Source organism: Pantherophis guttatus, chromosome 3 (assembly GCF_059756535.1).
Source record: "Pantherophis guttatus breed Tessera chromosome 3, ASM5975653v1, whole genome shotgun sequence".
NCBI classification, from domain to species: domain Eukaryota; kingdom Metazoa; phylum Chordata; class Lepidosauria; order Squamata; family Colubridae; genus Pantherophis; species Pantherophis guttatus.
This window is the reverse complement of record NC_142065.1, coordinates 47,729,366-47,748,991: the sequence shown is the minus strand read 5'-3', so window position 1 is coordinate 47,748,991 and position 19,626 is coordinate 47,729,366. Positions and strand designations below refer to the sequence as shown.

The 19,626-nt window shown below is 38.4% G+C and overlaps 1 protein-coding gene across 8 annotated transcripts in view; it reads left to right on the top strand.

The window, feature by feature from the left end:
• The window catches only part of ATP2B4 (ATPase plasma membrane Ca2+ transporting 4), a 170,170-nt gene that overhangs the window by 81,782 nt on the left and 68,762 nt on the right, over positions 1–19,626 (top strand). For all 8 annotated transcript variants that reach the window (XM_087889512.1, XM_060687277.2, XM_060687282.2 and 5 more), the window contains exon 2: positions 11,193–11,772. In XM_087889512.1, the coding sequence (XP_087745638.1) occupies positions 11,577–11,772 (196 nt within the window). In that variant the 5' untranslated portion in view covers positions 11,193–11,576. The remainder of the gene's footprint in view (positions 1–11,192; positions 11,773–19,626) is intronic.

The window sequence follows — 19,626 nt, the reverse complement described above, 5'->3', positions numbered from 1 at the left end:
TGTAGTTATCTGCTTTTCTAAAAGAAGATTGGTGACTATGGGGCCTTGAAATGCCTGCATGTTGCCAAATATTAACTGACTCCAAAAATTCCTAGTGCAGTGCCTGAGGATATCAAGCAACACCTTTTCCTTCCAAGGGGCTTCTCCAGGCCTACCAAAATCCTCCTCCTCTATTTTGAGATCTTGTTTCATAATGAGAATGCTGAAATATCATCTGCTATTGTATGAGGGTGCCTAAGGATTAAGAAAGATTGCCCACCTTAGGGTCAGTTTTGCTAGCTATGGTTTTCCAAAGATTCAGGTGGAGTGACTTTTGGGTCACCTGCTGTACCTGATGTTTTCAGAAACCAGAGTGCCACAAACTCAACCTGATGCATTGTGAATATAAAGAATATATATTTTACAATTTGGGATGATACTTCTTTGCCTCCAATGACAGCTGCTTCTCAGAGGATCCAGAACTGTGCTAGGTACCTTTAGAGCAGGGCTGTCAAACTCCCAGCCCACGCCCGGATGAGTCACGCCCATGCCCAGTTCAGCAAAGGGGGGAAAAGTCCCGATACATAGCATGATGCTGCTGTGATGACATGAGTTTGATACTCCTGCTTTAGAGGATTCAAGTTAAAACAGACTGCAAGATTGAATTTCCTTTACAGAGTAGTCTTTACCTCTTAAGGTTTCCCATTGTTCTTAACCTCCTTTCACTATAATAATTTCTCCTTTATTCCACTTTTAGTAAATATCTAATTACATGTTAAAAAACAACAACCCAAACTCAAGGTAGAAGTCATATGACAAAAAAATAATACCAATAAACATATACAATTGTACCCTTAAGCTAAAGTTGCAAGGTCATCATTTCATTCCTATACATGGATGAGTTGAACTACTGATCCCAGAAGCTAGCAAGCTATTACAGAAGAAATCTGGGTGAATTTCCACTGGAAAGAATTTACTATTAGATTATAGGGCACTCCTCTCTCTTTTCCCTCCTGCTTTTTAAAGACATGGCTGTTTCAAGACAGTGCCTGCCAGCAATTTGAACAAGCACATGGACATCCAGAAGAAGTGAGGGGCTGTAAATATTTATGCATTTTCTGATGGTAATATAACTATTTACTTGATGCGATTTGGTTTCTGTGTTGCCTGACTCCACAATTTCTTAAGTTCTACTATTCTTGTGTGTTCCTCATTCCATTGCAATGCCTGTTTCCTGTGCTTCAGATAGTTTCTGCCTGATATGTTGAATGAGTGTGCTAACCTTTTAAACCTAAAAAACCCTGGATTCCAGCCCATATATTACTTCAACTTAATGCAATTGCAAGTTTGTTTTTCTTCTATAGGATTCAAAATTACTCAATGTGTGATGACCAGGGATTCATTATGAAATGCAGTTATGTCTCCCTTTGTATGGATGTTTGTGTGTTATGTATTTCTGCACCATATTCTATAAACTTACTAGTCAGGATGTATATTTAAGATTTTTAAAAAGTGATTTCAAGAAAGTAAAAATCTTCTTGACATTCAAATTATGCAGAAATTGGCAAGTGTTAATAGTAGTGTGTGTATCTGGTACCTTGTGTTTTGGTCACCAAAACATTTTAAGGGATTTCCAGAAAGTCAGGAAGGATTAGGGCTAACCTTACCTTGATGATGTTCCAAATGGCAGGTGTCATATCAGAAAAGATTTCTAATTCAGATGGAATTCCTTAGCAGATGCAACCCACAAGATGCCTCTACTCTTGGATCTGATAGGATGGATAGAACAAGCAGTTTCAGCTCCCCACCCAGCTAGGTCAATAGACAAATCAATAGAACCAGATCAGTTATTGCGAATTACCGATTAAAAGAAACCACAGAAACAGAACAAAACACCACTAATTGTCACACCATTAAAAGACATTATTAAACTATGGCCCATTACTGGACACTGCACTTTCTTAGGCATTTAGCGTTATACCCATACTTGGATACAGACACCAGAAGCAGATTTTCACAAGTAACAAACAACAGGATGCTAATATGGGAACCAGAGAGTCTGTAAGAAACCCCGATGTCTACTTCCCTCACATTTACACCACCACCACCATACATCTCAACTACTACATATATATGTTTTGAGGCATTTTCACATGTTACTTCTTTAACATGACGTATGTCGTCATGTTCAAGCAAAGGCCCTCTGGATTCTACATAGGACAGATAGACTAAACTTTGCACAGAAGTTTGAGATCAGGAAGATTTAAAACAAGGGCAAAGTAATACCGTAGCATGTCCATTACAGATCTCAAAATATCCATTTTGAAAAAAAAACTTTAACAACATAATTGTACAAGAAATTGCTGAACTCATACACAGTACATTAAGAGGTTTCAGGCTATTTCAGGACTCTCAACAAGTATAATTGCTAATTGATAAAATACTTGTAATCTGTCTGACATGAAACCTGCATCTCCATAACTATTCCAACTTCCCCTCCCTTTCCCCTTCATCACAACTCATTTTAAATTCTATAAAGGTTTAGCAATTCCATGCATTTGAGGAAACAGGTGTATTCACAAAAGCTCATGCCTAATAATCAGAGTGGATTTGATTTCAATCAAGTCTATTTAAATCACGATTTAAATCACCAGTAAAAAGCTTGCTTTAAATCAACTCGGTTTAAATTATAATTTTTAAAGAGCAACTGTCATCTCTATCCCTCAGCAGCGGCTCCTCTGACCCGCTGTTGACGCTCCAACAGTCCCATTCACTTTAATGGGATGGCTGGTCATACGGCAGTGACACAACAAGGTGAGTGGATGCCTGCTAACAGACACTGCCATGATGGATCTGAAATCCCAGGTGCTATTTAATATTATATTTATAAGCTGCTTAGAAGGTTTCACTTTCATTTTTACTGCTTGCCCTTCCTCCTCACACTTAGAGCCTGGTGGTACAGATACATTTCTCTTCAAACAATCATACAGTTTCTAATGTACATAGATTTGCAAAACAATGGGATAAAGGAATATTCCTGAACTTTGTTTTATGATTAATTTCATGGTTACTGTGAAATTGTGTGAATGCATCAATGCAGTGCATGTTAATAATAATTGTCACTGCACAGCATACGTACAATGAGATTGGTTGAGCTCCCTCAGTGCACCCCCCCAACACAATACAACTCACAGTGAAGACAGAAAATTCCTAACCCAATAAATCATATTAACAACACCCAGTCCTATTGCACCAGTGTGAACATGTTACATGTTATCTCTTGCAGAGCTTGGATTCATTGAATGAGTTTTATCAAAAATGTAAATATTGCAGAATATACAGCTCATGCTACATAACTAAGCTCAATTTCATGCCGAATAAACTAAATTATTAATGTACCTTACCGATAAATAGAAAACTATCTTTAGATAGATTTTTATTCCAAAATCATTTTATTAGAATAAATTTGATTAAAAAAAATCTGATTTAAATTTTTAAAATCTGATTTTTTTATTTTTAAATCAATTTTTATTTAAATTTTTATTTTATAATAATAATTATTATAATCTCTGCAAAGGCACTACCTTCTGATGTTTGTAATAATGTCTGAAAAGGTGCTACTTTCTGATGATTGGTTACCATAGACTACTATGGCTCCTCTACAATATCTCTTTTCTCTAATGAACGTATGTTAAGAGCAAGGTTCTCAAGCGCTTAGGGCCCCCTTAGGGACATAAGTATTCTTAGATGAAGGGCTTGTTTGAGAAGCACTGTTGCTTCTTTGCAGCTTTCTGGCTCTGTTTAAAGATACAAGACAAATTCTGTGACCTGATGATAAGGTCATAGAAAAATAACGGAAATCCTCCCGTAATGGTCCTTTGGGGAACCCTTTCTGCAGTTTTCTTCTCTTCCTTTCCGTCTCTCGGGGTTCCTTTCTGACAGCTGATCTTAAACATTGGCATGCTAGTTTAGAAGACCATTTCTAAAATCAAACTGAAGTGGATAATATTTTCTTCCCCTGGAGAGATTTTGTTTTTAATCTCTCTTCTTTCAACCTGTGGCCAGGAATCCCTGGAGCTCTACTTCGGAACAAGAAAAGCATCTTGCTGCTTGGAATGGGAAGTTAATGATTGGTACCCTGCAGGCTCCTCAAGGGGTAATTATGGACTCCATCATCACAATATTAATTAGGAGCTCCCCCCCCCAACCTCTGAAGTCTTTTCAAAAGATGTTATTTACTATTAAAGAAGAAAAAATAGGAAAAGAAAAATACAATCTCTCACCGCTGCCCCCAACAAGCTGTTAAACAACAGGGGCTAATTTAATTGGATCTGGCTTCTTAGCTTCTAAACTACGGAGAGCTTTAGTGCCTTTGCACATAGATGAGTATTTGCTACTCCTGTGACATAGTTCAGGACTACATGTTATTAATCACAAATGAATGTGCAATTGTTACTCCAGCTCCTGTATTAAATAAAATCTGCTCCATGGCTTCTTCATCTATTACCTCTTTTGCTTACTCCATACACGTAAACTCTCCATCTCCATACTTGGAACCTGTCCAAGAGCAATTTGGATCAGGAAATAGAGAATGTCCTGCTGGTAGGGAATGAATCCTTTTTGAAGATGAAAGAGTAATGCAGACAGGTCAGGAAAGAGAGATTTGATGAAGACAAATTGAGCACTTCAATGACATATCTCAAAAATACAGTTGTAAGTATAGAATTCTCAATTGCTGTAGCAATTTTTCAGTACTCATGCTTTCTTGGTTACCGCTTTCATCATAGGGTGAAATAATGTTCAGGGATGCTTTTATTTGACGCATTGTATGCTGTTATGATTTCCTCCTCCATGCCTACACCAGTGAGGCAGCAATTCAGCAAATGCCAGCTGAGGCAGCAATTCATCTGGTGAAGTTTTTCTCAGTACAACATTTTCCTGAGCGTAGAATTGTATTTGGTGAGTTTATCTGTCAAGCAACTATTAAGGTTTCCTATCACAGTCAGTCAACCCTGACAGCTCTTTAGAAAGCCAGATCCTGAAGATGAAACTCAAATACTTTGGCCACCCAATGAGAAGGAAGGACTCACTGGAGAAGAGCCTAATGCTGGGAAAGATTGAGGGCAAAATAAGAATGGGACAACAGAGAATGAGTGGTTGGATGGAGTCACTGAAGCAGTTGATGTGAGCTTAAATGGACTCCGGGGGATGTAGAGGACAGGAAGGCCTGGAGGAATGTTGTCCATGGAGTAGCAATGGGTCAGACATGACTTCGCAATTAACGACAGGACAGGATAGGTCAGGAAAGCTTTTCTGAGTAGGCAGAGAAGATAGTACCTGTTACTTTTTCTCCCTGTTCCTCCAGTTTCTGCAGCCTCAAGATCTCTTGACTTTTTAACACATTCTCAAAACCAAGTTGCCACCTTTATCCCTTGCTATCTCTTTTATTCTTGCTTATTCTCTGTTTATCCTAAGCATTACTATACAGTACATAAGGTATCCCTAACCACCTACTTCGCTAGCATCCCGTTTGGTCAGGTTTGAAATTGAAAAGCTACTGCGTATTTAGTGTAGATACATGGGTACAATTAGCCATTACTCTTTGTAGCAACTTAATGTAATCTGAGAAGAGCCTACTGTCCATTTCTTGAATACATGTTTGCCTGCCTCTGCCTATATCTCAGCATCCTCCTGCAGCTGAGACAGTTCAAAGGGTGGCTTCAAGTCCAAAAATTATTTCCCAATTAGGAACTCTAATTTCTGCAGCCACATTTTTAAAGGGTTGATTGACTGATTGACCTAAAGAATGCAAAACCTTTAAAGTGATCAGGTTGGGCCAGGCTTAACATATGTAATTGAAAGTATAATTGAAAGGAATCAATTACACTAAGCAGGGAATTTCCTTCCCCAGTGATAGTTCCTTCCATGGAAGCTCTGGCTTCTTGTCTCCTCTCCTCATGTTATGTTCTTAAGGTAGTTTACAGCTTCCGTTCAAATACCCATAACTAAACTTACCCACTGGCTGCATCTCCACAAATCAGATGACCACGACATAGTAGCCAAGAGATGCATGTAGTCCTCGACTTACAACCACAATCGAGCCCCAAACTTCTGTGGCTAAGTGAGACATTTCTTAAGTGAATTTTGCCCCACTTTATGACCTTCCTTGCCACAGTTGTTAAGTGAATCAGTGCAGTTGTTGAGTTAGTAAAACAGTTAGGTGACTCTGGTTTCTCCATTGACTTTGCTTGTCAGAAGGTTCCAAAAGGTGATCACATGACCCCAGGACACTACAACCATCGGAAATAAGTTGCCAAACATCCGAATTTTGATCTTGTGACCATAGAGATGCTGCAACAGTCGTAAGTGTGACTGTTTTCACTGCTGTTGTAAAGTCTTTGCTACCTCTCACCTCTCAACCAGATTGTGACCACCTGGCTGCTTCCCTTCCCCGCCGTCTCTTTATCGAGAGTGGTGGCAGGTGGGGCAGGGGAGAAGCGAGAGAGTGGAGCGAGACGTGGCTCCTCTTGCCATCTCTTCTCTCCCCCCCCCCTTGCCGGGCATGGCAGGGCTCCTGCCCCTTGCTTAGCCACCTGCCCCCTTTAGGGATGCAATTTGGGGGTGGGGCAGGTGAGAAGCGGGACTCAGGTTTTACCTTTCAAGCTCCATCACTTTCCTCGCCGTTGTGTCCAGGGAAACACGCTGTAAAAGAAAACTTTTTTGTGAGTTCGAGAAGTTTGATTGAACTTGTGAGAAGGTTTTCTTTTACAGCGTATTTCCTTGGACACAATTGCGAGGAAAGCGATGGAGCTTGAAAAATAAGACCTGCGTCCCGCTTCTTGCCCGCCCCACCTGCCACCCCCAAATTGCATCCCTAAAGAGGGCAGGTGGCTAAGTGAGGGGCAGGAGCCCTGTTGTGCCCGGTGAGCGGGGGAGAAGAGACAGCAAGGGGAGCCACGTTTCGCTCCACGCATCTCGCTTCTTCCCAACCTGCCACCCCTCTTGATAAAGAGATGGTGGGGAAGGGAAGCAGCTGTTGCCATTGGGGTGGGGTGGGATGGGAGTGTTGGGCCGTTCGGCTGGGTGCGAAGAACAGGAAGGAGAGACGACGGCAGCGACGGAACATCCAGTCCCATGCTCACCGCCTCCTACACCTCCAAAATAATAAGACCCCCTGATAAGGCCAAGCCCTTATTTTGGGGGGGGGGTTTCAAAAGAAAATAAGACCCTGTCTTATTTTTGGGGAAACATGGGACTTTATAATCAGAAGGGGGAAACCCCCAAATATTATTTTCATATCCGTGCTCTAGATTTCTGTTCTGAGGGCAGGGGAGATAGTTAGATAGCAAAGATTAAGTGAACAGAATTCAGTTTGACTAAAGGATCACTAGGCTAAAAAGTGATCCAGCCCAATGTGTAAATCAAGAATCAAGGTGTATATCTAAAGGGACAAAAAGCATGGTTAATGCCCAGGTAGGGATCAATAAATCCAAATAAGCAAAATAAAGTTGAAAGCTCCAGGGCAAAACACATGTCTAGCTGTCAGAAAAATTGTAGTAAATAAATTAACTTACTGTGTATGCTTTTATGTTCCTGTCAGCTAAACTCGTCCTGAATTCAGTCTGGACTTATTAGCATCCATGCCAGTGCCAAATCTTGGGAATGTTGCTATTCCCAAGGAGCCCTACCTTGCAATATAGCACTTCTGTATCATTCTTTGCTCTTTCTCCATCAGTGGTATTGATCTAAAACCCAGATTTAGAGATTGGGATGTATTAGCTGAGGATCATGAAGTACAGAATCCATAGAAGTGGAAGAAACACAATTTGTGTGCATTGCTGGAACCTGAATCCCAAATAAGCAAGCTTCCGGGCCTTTTTCTGTGCTTTTTATTACATCTTTCTTTTCCTGGTCATGACTATTTTCTTATTCTCATGGTTCCCAAGCTTTGTGCAAGGGTGCCATAGGGACCACAGTACACAGTTTGGAAACTGCTAGTGATGCCGTGAGCCAAGAACATTTGGGAAGCTCCATTTTATTCTAAAGCAATTGTTCATTCAAATATAGCTAGTCATTCCCGACTCTAGGGAGCAGTGTTCATCTCCGTTTCAAAATCAAAGAGCCAGCTCTGTCCGAAGACCTCTCCGTGGTCATGTGGCTGGCATGACTAAACGTCAAAGGCACATGGAACCCTGTTACTTTCCCACCAAAGGTGGTCCCTATTTTTCTACTTGCATTTTTTATGTGCTTTCAAACTGCTAGGTTGGCAGAACGGATATAGTTAATGGAATGCATATTTTCAATAATAAATAGTCTCAACTCAAAGTACAACTCAGATCAGAATCATGGCACAAGAGAAAGGATAAGTACTTTCCGTATATTGGAGGAGGAGTTGTTTCTCATTCGACAAAATACAATGAAAGAAAATTAAAATTCCTTTCCATGCAGTGTTCTAATTAAATACATGTATGAACCACAAATACAATTTGCAAATATTTCATAAGTCAAAACATCTGGAAGCTTCCAAAGTGGACTCTACGGGTGTGATTGTTCTTTGTCCTATTTGCCTTTAAATTTTTTAAAGTTGTTTTAATATTTTTAAATAAACTCTCACACCACAAAGCAGCAAAATGACAGCACCCAGCACTATTTTTATTTTAAAAAACGGGTTTAGAATTGTTTTTTAAAATAAGAATATTTTCCCTTAGGAAAAATGGAGGGCTATTTGCAAACCAATACTTTGTTTGGAAGCCTGCCTGTCTGCCCTCCCACCCAGCACAAAAATAAATTTGAAGGTAATAAGTCAATTGAGTGCTGGAGACAGAACTCATTCCTCAACTCTTTGCCTTCAAGTTAGCCATTGTTGTATTTGGTCAGCTCCATGCTGATTGCCAGTTTCTGAATGGCCAAACTACTCTTATTTTGCAAGAGTAGCCTCTGTTTATTTTCCTAAGTTCTAATATGTCCACTAGTCCAAATGGCCAAGGGAACCTTATTTCTATTTATTCTATTTATTCATCTCCATTCGTACTTCAGATTTGGCCAATAGTTAGCCCTACAATATGAGCAGATTCCTGCAAACAGATGGAGTGTTATAGATGGGTCCTTTTCTATTGAGTGCATGAAATGCATTGACTCACAAGCTTTACTGTTATATAACTTCCACTAAGCTCAGAATTCTGGACGCAGGAACAGGGTTGCTAGCAATCCTTGCCTTGTTATCAAAGCTGGAGGAGGATGAGACTAGGGAGCAAAACAGGGTGTCCTTTGAAAACTTCCTTATTATCCCTCCGGATTCCACCAACATCCATCTGTTATACTTTTCCTATTTCTATCCTATTGCAACTGGCGATTTTCTTAGGCATATTGTCATTTGCACTATTGGATGCTCTGGTACATAGTAGAACCTGGTTATTAGCTTCTGCTATGTCCCTTTGTCTGGTTCAAAATAGCAAATAACAGACTGTATCTAGATAACAGTATATTTTCTTTAATTCAGAAGGCTGCAGAAGTTGTCATTTTCATTCTCTGTTTTAATGCAAAGTTCATCCTAAGAATCATAATGATGCTTGATTTCAAGGAAAGTGCTGTTGTGTAGTTTATAGATAGCTCCAGAAATTTGCAGGTTTGAAAGAAGAAAGTCGGATTACCCACACAAATACTGTACACACACTTCAAAAAGATGGATGTTAGAAGTCAGCAGCAAAGACAAGAAACTTACAGGGTTTCTGTTGGGAACTCAACAGCCCTCAGAACCCATCAAAAATGGAGCCATCTAAATCCAACAGCAAGATCCCTGATTTGGGGTGGTGCAATTTTCTTGCTATCTTCTAACTAGAAATGCGCTAGAATAAGTTTAACATGCTTATTGGAGTCTTCCAGAAAATTTTCCCCAAATTGCCCTAACAGTGTTATTACTGTTATGATATTCTACCTGTGAATGTGCTTCTGTGAAAAAATTAAAACCGATTCCTGGCTGGAAAATATTGGTGTTCTTGGTACGCGGGAAACTTAAGATGAGCAGCTTGCATAGTAAAAAGTTAATCTTTACCATTCTTGACCTGGAAATCTACTGTAGTCCTGTAGTGAACATTAGGATAATTATGTTGCCAAGCCTTCATATCAATGGATCAGATGTAAATCTGTCTCTAATAAATAAAGTGTTTTGTTTGGAACAAAAATTCAGAGAGGAAGAGACATGTGATAGCAAAATAGAAAATTATTATATAATGCATGAGTCAGAGAGCCCAGGTCAATTTAACCATAAATTGGACTTAATCTTAAGGATGATTTATTTATAAAAATTCTAGAGAGAATTGCTTCTTTGTTGGAAGAAAATATTTAACGTTAGTTAGAAAGCCTCTTTACCCACTTCTGTCCAACCTCTGTATGGCAGTAGTGATATTGTACAACTTAGGGAAATAGGTTAGTGAAAATGTAAATACACTTTACACCTTACAATTTACACCTTACAATTTAAGGTGTAGATTTTTAAAATTCAAATAGCAGCTACTTGTAGGGGAGTTGATAACTTTCAGGAGAATTACAGGTGGGTATGTCAGTGGGGGTGGCTTATCTTTCTCAGTTGTACTATTATCCTAATGGAACCATTCCCTATTATTTGTATTGGGGTGCAAACTGGCTTTGAGAAAAATGGGTCTTTTCGATGCAAATAGCCTCAAGTTCTTGGTGAGCGCTGTTTAAAAATCATGTGTTAAGGGTGCAGATGAATTTAAGATCGCATCCATCATGGAGGAGACAAAGACTAAATGGATTGACTTAAAATGTGATTTATCCATCATTAAATGAATTAAAATAAAAGTATCTTCTGCATGTAATATGAAACATTATCTTACATATGCTGGCACAGGCTTTTGTTAGAATATTTAATATTTTGGATTGTATTTTAAACTGAAATAAAAGCTGCAGTTGCAATTCTTCATATGGGTAAAAGGATAACACTTGACTAAATAGGGGTTAACTATTAAGGAATGTCTCCCATGGTTACTTTAATAAAAGCCCTTTAAGTGGTCGATTTAGAAGCCTGCATTTTCCACCAGTTTGTTCTTTAAACATTGCTAGCTTCCCAGCAATTTCATTCCCCGTTCTGATGCTTATGCTTGCTTTTACATCTGCTGCACCCATGTGCACATTAGCTGGCCTCTTGGGCCTCTTATTAACTATAATTTTTGCTTCAAATCCTTGTCTTGCAGTTTTGGTTGAAGACGGTATCCAGGGAACCCATTTCTCTCTCTGGGAGATGCCTGCTGGTTGTTGCTAAGGTTGCTTCCACAGTAACATGTGCATCTTGTTTACACCTTCATCAGAAGAAGTTGAACTTGGCTAGTTTCACTAGTATCACCTAAGGAGCAAGAGAAGGAAGTGCTGGATCTTCAGTCTTACAATCTTGCACTAGATCCTTTTTCCTCCCTGAGGAGTTGTGTCTAATACCCTACCAAACACTGGACTGCATTTCATGTGGAGCTCCAAAAGTTTCATTGCCTGCTCTTAGTAGAGGAAACAGATCTAGAGGTGAAAAGGAGCACACAACTTTTTCTGGCCTGTTTCCTCACTGAACCCACTCCCTTGTTGTCAAGATGACAAATAACTCAGCAGATCATCATCCTGGGAACTCTGTGGCAGAAGGCAGCTATGAAGGGGACTTTGGCTGCTCCGTTATGGACTTACGGAATCTTATGGAGCTTCGCAGTTCGGAGGCAGTGACCCGAATAAATGATACCTATGGGGGAGTGCATAATATTTGTAAGAGATTGAAGACTTCACCAATCGAAGGTAAGGAGGTCATTACCTTGGTGGGAAAACAAGTATTTCCATGGATTCTAAAGACTTGGTTGCATCTCTCCCCTCCCTCCTCCCATGCAAGAATATATCATAAAGTTACTTTTATATTGTTTTCAAATGGTTGATAAACAAGGACTACCTGTAGCTCACAATGAATTGAATGAGCAAGGAGCAACCATAGGCCGGAATAGCTTTTTGGGGGGATTTCTATTTTTCTAAAAATGAACAGGAAATTCCAGAACTTCTGTACTCCATAGTAAAATTCCTCTCTTTGGTTGTTGTTATGGTTATTTTTGGCCAAACACTAAAGCTAGGGTGGAAAAATTCCAAAACTATAAAAGTTTGTTGGGAAACTTTTTTTTTAAGTGTGATTCATCTTTTGATTCTGGGTTTTAATGTGGTGTTTTTACTGCTTTAAATCATTTATAGTGTTTTTGGAAAGAAAAAAACCAGAAGAAATAGGATGAATAAATTTTAAAAAAGAGCTGGGTAGAATAGTGATTAATTTTTTGGTTTCTATCTAATCCAACAGAGATTAGAAGAACAATACGTATTTCCTTCATGAATAAGTCACCACATATTAAAACACTAAATTACAGGGTATATAGCTCTCCAAGGCAAACTGTAGGTGCTTCAGTGTAAAAATTCCCAGCTGACCGTGCTCTACTTTAGAAGCAGAACAGGAAGTTTGTAAGTAAGAACTTTATTGTGCCTAAGTCTTTCTTCAAAGAAAACCATCTGTGGGCATTTCTGGGACATAAAAACGTAATAAATGTTTTTGCCTCTTAAATATATTATGGTGGAGATGGGTATGTCTACTTTAATTATGCAAATTTTTATCTTCTTAGGATCCCCAATGTGAAACTGTCTTCCATAGGTAGTATAGAAATCAAGCTGAAATTATCGATTTGAATAGCAATTTATTTCCTAGAAGAGTAAGCATGCTTCAAAAATGGAAACAGTAATTCAGACACAGAAATTATAACTTCTTAAAGGAGTTTTGTGAATATTTATATTTGGTTGTATATGTGTGTGTGTAATGTAATTAAAGTGTAAAGCAAGTTGTGAAAAATGATGGCTGCTTTTGATAACTGTGTCTTGCTGTGCAGCTTTAAAACTAGTTGTAGACCGAAAGCTGTAATAAATAGCATGAAGGTCCTGTCAGTTCTATAGCCATTTAATTGTGAATTCTTTGCATAATATTTTAACAATAACAGCCTAGAGAGAAGTTTCCCCTCAGTGACCTAAGCTACACAAAACTAAATAGAAATAAATTACACATAACCTAGAAGAGGTACAAAACCTTATTGCTGCTTTCCTCTTTCCAGATTTGAAATCTTGTTTGTAAAAGTACAATGTCAAAGGTTTTAGTTTTCTTTTCACCCTTATAAATGAGGAGAGGCACTTTTAACAAGTATGTGATACACTGAAATCTCATTTTAATGGAGTAATTGGGGATGGCGCGTCTTACTTCAGAAAGTCTATTGCAGGAATATACATAGCACAAATATGATGACACATGCAGTTTATATCATTTATGACATTTGCATCAATCTATGTCATTTACATTGAACTGAAGATGAACAAAATAAGTGTTCATGTATGTAAAAACTGTAAATAGCCACACTGAATCCACAGATTACAGGTGTAATTAAGATAAAGCCTGGTGGAAATGACCTGCTAATGTTCAAAGTGTTCAAAATAAGATTTTGGCTTATTCAGAATTTCTCACCAAATTAGAATTTATTGGATGGGAAAGTATGATCTGCCTCTGTTTTTATGGATCGTTAACCAATTCAAAAAAATTTAACATTACTTGGTTAAAAGGGGAAAAAATCTAATTGCAATTGACCTATGTTTTATGGGGTGGGGGAAATGAAATGAATGATTGAATGAATGAAAATTTGTCCTTCAATTAGAATGATGAGATGTCCTTTGGAGAGAAGGCATTAGTACTATAAAGAAAACGGGCCAAATCCAGTCATAAAAGGGATAGCCAGTGTGGATAGGCAGCTGCATTAGGAATGGTGAAACACCAACTTCTGCCCTTTTCTCTGTGTGCACTTTGAAAACTTGCAGGTTATTATTAGCTCGCTTGTTTTGTAGTGTAAGCAGCAGATTAGCATATTTCACAGCTGCAATTGGGAACAGGAAGTGGCAAGGGAAAGACAATCCTAAGGTGTAATTAGAGAAGGAGGGCTGTCCTGGTGGAAATGCCAAATCTGGATCACTGAAGCATGTGTTTCCTGTGCCAAGTGTTGAGCATATACATCTGGGGGTAGACCACTGGTTGGGCTATGGTCCAGCCTGGCTGTCTCATCAAGCCTGACTCATCCTTATTTTCCTCTCCATATCTCCATAGAGATACCCCATTTCACCTTCAGACCCACATGGCACTTGGACTAATGCAAGTGGTCAGGCAGTAACCCCTGGGAGTAGAGAATAGATTGGAAAGCTGCTAGATGAAGTACTTATTGCTAAGCAGGGGTTGAATAACGATTCAGGCCTTCCTGGTAACTTGGCATTCTTTCTCCTATCCCATGAAAAATTGACAAAGAGCTGACACTGTGCTGATGGTCTCTTCTATAGTGATTCAAGAGAATTAATTCTGGGCTGTCTTCAGATTTCATGCAATTTTATGGACCAGTTGTTTGAAAAATGTGGACGCTGAGCTGTTTTGGTCCTGAAATTGGTATAAAACATGACCATAACAGGTGCATGAAATTGAGCTCATATCACTCCAAAATATTTTTAAAAAAACATCTGGATTGTTTAGTTGCCTTTTAGGCTCTCAGTGCATGTTATTCATTGATTTAAGCCTTTCAAATGGCTTTAGGGCAGGGGTGAAATTCAAAATTTTTCCCTACCAGTTCTATGGGTATGGCTTGGTAGGTGTGGCAGGGGAAGGATACTGCAAAATCTCCATCCCCTCCCCACTCCAGGGGAAGGATACTGCAAAATCCCCATTCCCTCCCCTCTCCTGGGGGAAGGATATTACAAAATCTCCATTCCCACCCCACTCTGGGCCAGCCAGAGGTGGTATTTGCCGGTTCTCCGAACTACTCAACGTTCCTGCTATCGGTTCTCCAGAACCTGTCAGTATCTGCTGAATTTCACCTCTGCTTTAGGGCTGTTTTATGATAAACAAACCCAAGTATTTATGAGAACATCCCCTCTTACCCAAATCACACTCGTTGACAGAAAGGATACCTTCCTGCATCCTTCCCAGATAGTGGACTGTGTTTCCTTTCTAGAAAGGATCCACCCTCATTTTTAGTGCTGATGGCCTCCTCAATCCAAAGGAATTAAGATACATATTTTCAATTTGGCCTTTTAAAACTTAGTAAATCTGAAATTCTCCCTTAACAGTAATATAATAATTTAATATGCTTTTATTATTTATATCTTTTAGTTTTTATGGTATACCAACAGGAGTGGTATTTGTCAAAAAGCTGTAAACAAATATAAATGAGTAGTAATTTAATACTGCGATTAACAATAGTGTCTTTATTAATGTAATTAAATAATTTATAATTTATATTGATTGATAGTTGATTGATGAAAGCATAGGATTGATAGTTAAAACAGATATCCTCTCTCCCCAGAGTTTTTTTCCCTCTTAAAAGAACAATAAGAGCAAAGTTTCCAAATGGATTAAAAGCTGATTCACTGCAGAAATTTGTTTTCAATATTTGAATAATGACTGGGAGGAGCCAAAGTTCATCTATTTTACTTCTGTCCTTAATGAGTTCTGCTCCATTATCAAACCTACATATTTATGGTCATGGCAAAAAAAATTACATTTGTCTGTAGTTCTTATTCATGCAGCTCTTCAGACTTCTTTGCATCTGGGATGGGCTGAAATTAGTTAAAAGTACTAAATGGGCCTTAAATCAGTTTGGGCAATTTGTAATCTCACTGCTATAACAGCTTTTGTTTTAATTTTATATACTTCTTTGACAATTTCAAAAGTCCTTTGAAAGCGAGTCAGACTTCAGGAAAGTCTTTTCTCTAACATTCTCCTGTGTGGAAAAAAAATAAAAGCAGGTCAAAAAGAAGGGAGTAAGAAGAAGAGCGCAGGAAAAAGAAAAAATTATGCCCCCACTCATTTTTGCTCTCTGCTCAACTACTGTTTGTTTTCATCTGCCATTGGCATATAATACAGTCTCCAGCAGGTTATTCCTGCAGAATGCAATCCTCAACCTTTAAGCTGAAAAGCAACTGACCTTGTCTTTTGGAAAAACCAGAATCCCTAGCTACCTTGCTTTTTATTTGATTTTTTATTTGATTTTTCTAAGGCAACCCTCCAGGCACTTTAGAAGTAGAGATAAAAGATAATATGTTCCTTCATTATTCCTTTGTTTGTTTGTTTGTTTTTTGTTTTTTCAAAAAGCCATCCAATTCCCAGTTTTCAGTGTTTTGGTTTATGAAAGAAATCATACCTATAATTTACTTGAGTGTGTATTCTAACTGGAGATGCAGCTTACTTGTATTATTTTTGGTATTTTTAGTAGAAAGTGAATGCTACTGCTGTAAGTTTTTATGTACTGTATCCCCTTAAAAAGCAGCAAGGACAGGGAATTAATGATCTTTCTAAACTTGGTATCTTATTTAAAAATATTTTAAATGATTCTGCCAATTCTTGCACTTAAAGGCTATCATTATTATCCCAATATCACAGGAAGTGATGTTGTGGCTGAGAAGGGATGTTATGCCTACATGCACCACACTTTGTTATTATTACAGTATATGCATTTTCCTGGGGAAAGAAGGAAACCATAATAGATCAGAGCACTCCAGATGCGCCTTAACACTCATAATCCCTAGCCAGTATGATTTAGCATTATGGAGGTTATAGTCCAGCAATATTTCAATAATACCTCAATATTTGCAGTGTGGTCCAGTGTACTCTGCTGCACTGGGGTTTATGGTTTGTGAAGTTCAGTTGGTGGAACAGCCATTTACTGCTTCTCACAGTTTGCCTCTTCCCTGACATGTACTTCATCTCCAGTGCTGTGAATAAGCACTAAATCAGCCGTGGGGACATTGCTGTCTGGATAGAGCTCTCAAGATTAGCTATCTTGTGTACCAAATGGGAGACTTGGATGTTGCTCAGATGAATTGTATGGGAAGCCCAGAAACTTTCCTGTGAGTAATGAGGAAATTATTGAGTGCATTTTGCTGATTCAAGCTGTCTGCGGACAGTTTCTGTCTTCCACTATTAAAATATAAGAGTTCTCTGTGGACAATTTACATTGCTGAATCCCAGCCAAGCAGTCTCTATTGCCAGGAATGTGAGTGCCCAGTTCTTACCTATTTCAGTTTTTCTTTTCTTGTCTTCCTCTACTTAAGCCCACTATAACCTTAAACAGAAGCAAAGCCTTCGGCCTCTTAATTTGCCAAATTCCTGAGCCTGGCTTTTTTATGCCTCACATTTCTCCAAAGGGAAGGACATAGGGAAGCTGAAATGTTTAGGCAGTCAGCTCTTGAAGTTTACATATACAGTAAATGATCCAATAAATGCTTTTGCTTGTCCAATGCCCTTTTCAAGAAAGAGGTGAGGGATGAGAGAAGCTGTCAGAAGCTCAGAAATGCTCTCCAGTAAATGAATAGAATGAATAGAGCTTCTGAAATACCACATAAGGTAGCTTAGTGAACCAAATGGCATCCAAGAGTGGAATTTCTCATTTTGTTCAAAGTTAACTTTTCTTTCCATTGGCTTCAATTTATTGCTGATCATGGGAGCCTCTCTGTATCCTCACATTGTTTTGTTCCGTTAAAAAAAAACCCTCTTGTCTCAAGATAGGTTGATCTTTTTCCATTTTATAAATGATCTTTTTCAAATCATGCATTTAAAATACAAGTCGAATAATTGCAACGCGACTAAACCAAATTACAAAAATATCTAAATAAAAATAAACAAAATAATCTGAAATGCTGGACTTTCATGTAAGGAGAGAGGTTTAAGAGTCTTTGACAACAATAACAAATAATACCTGGTATTGACTTTTATTCAGAATTAACATTATGTAGAAAGATTCCTCTCTGTGAGCCTGCCTGATTTCGAGAAATGGGATAGAAAAGGGAGGGGGGAGGCAAGTCAAAGGTATCTGCTTCTGTGGAGTGCCGTGAGTCATTTGACATGAAAAACTTTCTCCTCTCCCTTGGGTGAAGCTAGTGTCAGCAAATAAAGCCATGATTCACCTGCTGGCAGTAATAGCTACTCTTCTTCCACTCCCCCGTTGCTTTATTGACCCCATTTCTATCTACTCCTATAACTCCATGCTGAGGGAAGGTCCATCTATCAAATGTCAACTTGCCTTTTACCTATTAGCAATACAGGATAATTTCTTACTGCAGAGGTGATAATTCTTTTAAAGAGGTTAAAGATTCCTTCTGAAGGCCTTCCTAACCCTCACTGAATATTCTAGCCCTTAACTAGAGTGCTATTTACTACCAGGCTTGACTAATCTTGTGTGAAAATTTAGTCTGGAGATCAGGAGTTACATGAGTTGATTGCTCAGTTATGGGAGAGAAAATATTCTATATATCAAAAACTTTCATGTCAAGCACAGTATATGTGCAAGAATAGGAGCAAATTCAATCATGTACTGCCTTCATTCACAGCTGGAAATTATATAGGACAGGAACTGTGGTATTCCTGAAGATTGCATTATTTGCACTTTCTGATTATCAGCAGGAAACTAGAGGAAATAGATGATTAAGCCTCTGATACTCAACCCCTCTGGAAACAGGGAAAAAATGGTCAAAATTTTAACCCTTGTCAACTCTGGTGGCATTATATTCCCTGGGTCTCTTAGCCACAAACATGCTGTTGCCAATAATAAAAATACTAAATTTCCTACTGACATCCTGTATTATGGGTGTACCATCTGGTTTGGTTGACAGCCAAATGCAGATCTTCTGGAATATGCGTAGGAGGGGAACTATCTTGTCCAGTGTAAAAATATTTTTTTTAAAAAATTTCTACAGGTTGATCTCCCTTCTCTCCTTCTTTTTCATTTTACTCAAATTTAAAACCAGAAAGTTATATTAACTTACTTATTGAGAAGTGATAGTACTAAAGAGAGAATGAGTCACCGTACAAAATTCTTAAATTGTACAACATGTTCATAATTTATCTCTAACTTCTTGGTTATAGGGAAAGGGTTTTTTTATAGAATTCCCAAAGAGTTTCTAGACTAACCACAAGAATAGCCACCAAGCCAGTGCTTTCCATTTTCTTTTTGTTCTATGCATCATCAAAAGACATGCTTATTTATTATCTGTTTAACTGACCTTACCAAAAGAAATTGTACTCTATATAGAATTTAAATGTTGTTATTTGGGAACTGATAAAATCATTAACAAACTAAAACTCACAAGGGAAAACACTGCTAACCATTTCTCTCTTGAAGCTGTCTTGCTTTCCCAAACTCCTCTACTTATTTTATATGCATGGTCCTCTCCCTTAGACCATTATTATTATTACACTGTTTTGGAAAAGTCATGAAACTTAGTTTTTATATATGATAACCACAGCAAGATTAATACATGCAGAATGATGGAAAGATCTGGCAATACTCAATGGAGATATGGTTGGTAAAAATGATGGGACCTGTTAAGGTGATCAAATTGACCTATTTGATTAGAAAAAAGACATTTATTGCTGACTGGAAATCCCATATGGACTTTTAGGAAAAAAGAAAAAAATGATTATGATCTATGGTTTTGATGATTAGATAGGATAGATCAGCATTCTCCAACCTTTCTGGTTTGGCGGCCCAGCGGGGGGAGGGGGAGGGAAGAGAGGATGGTTTAGCAGGCGCACCCCCCCACTGCGAG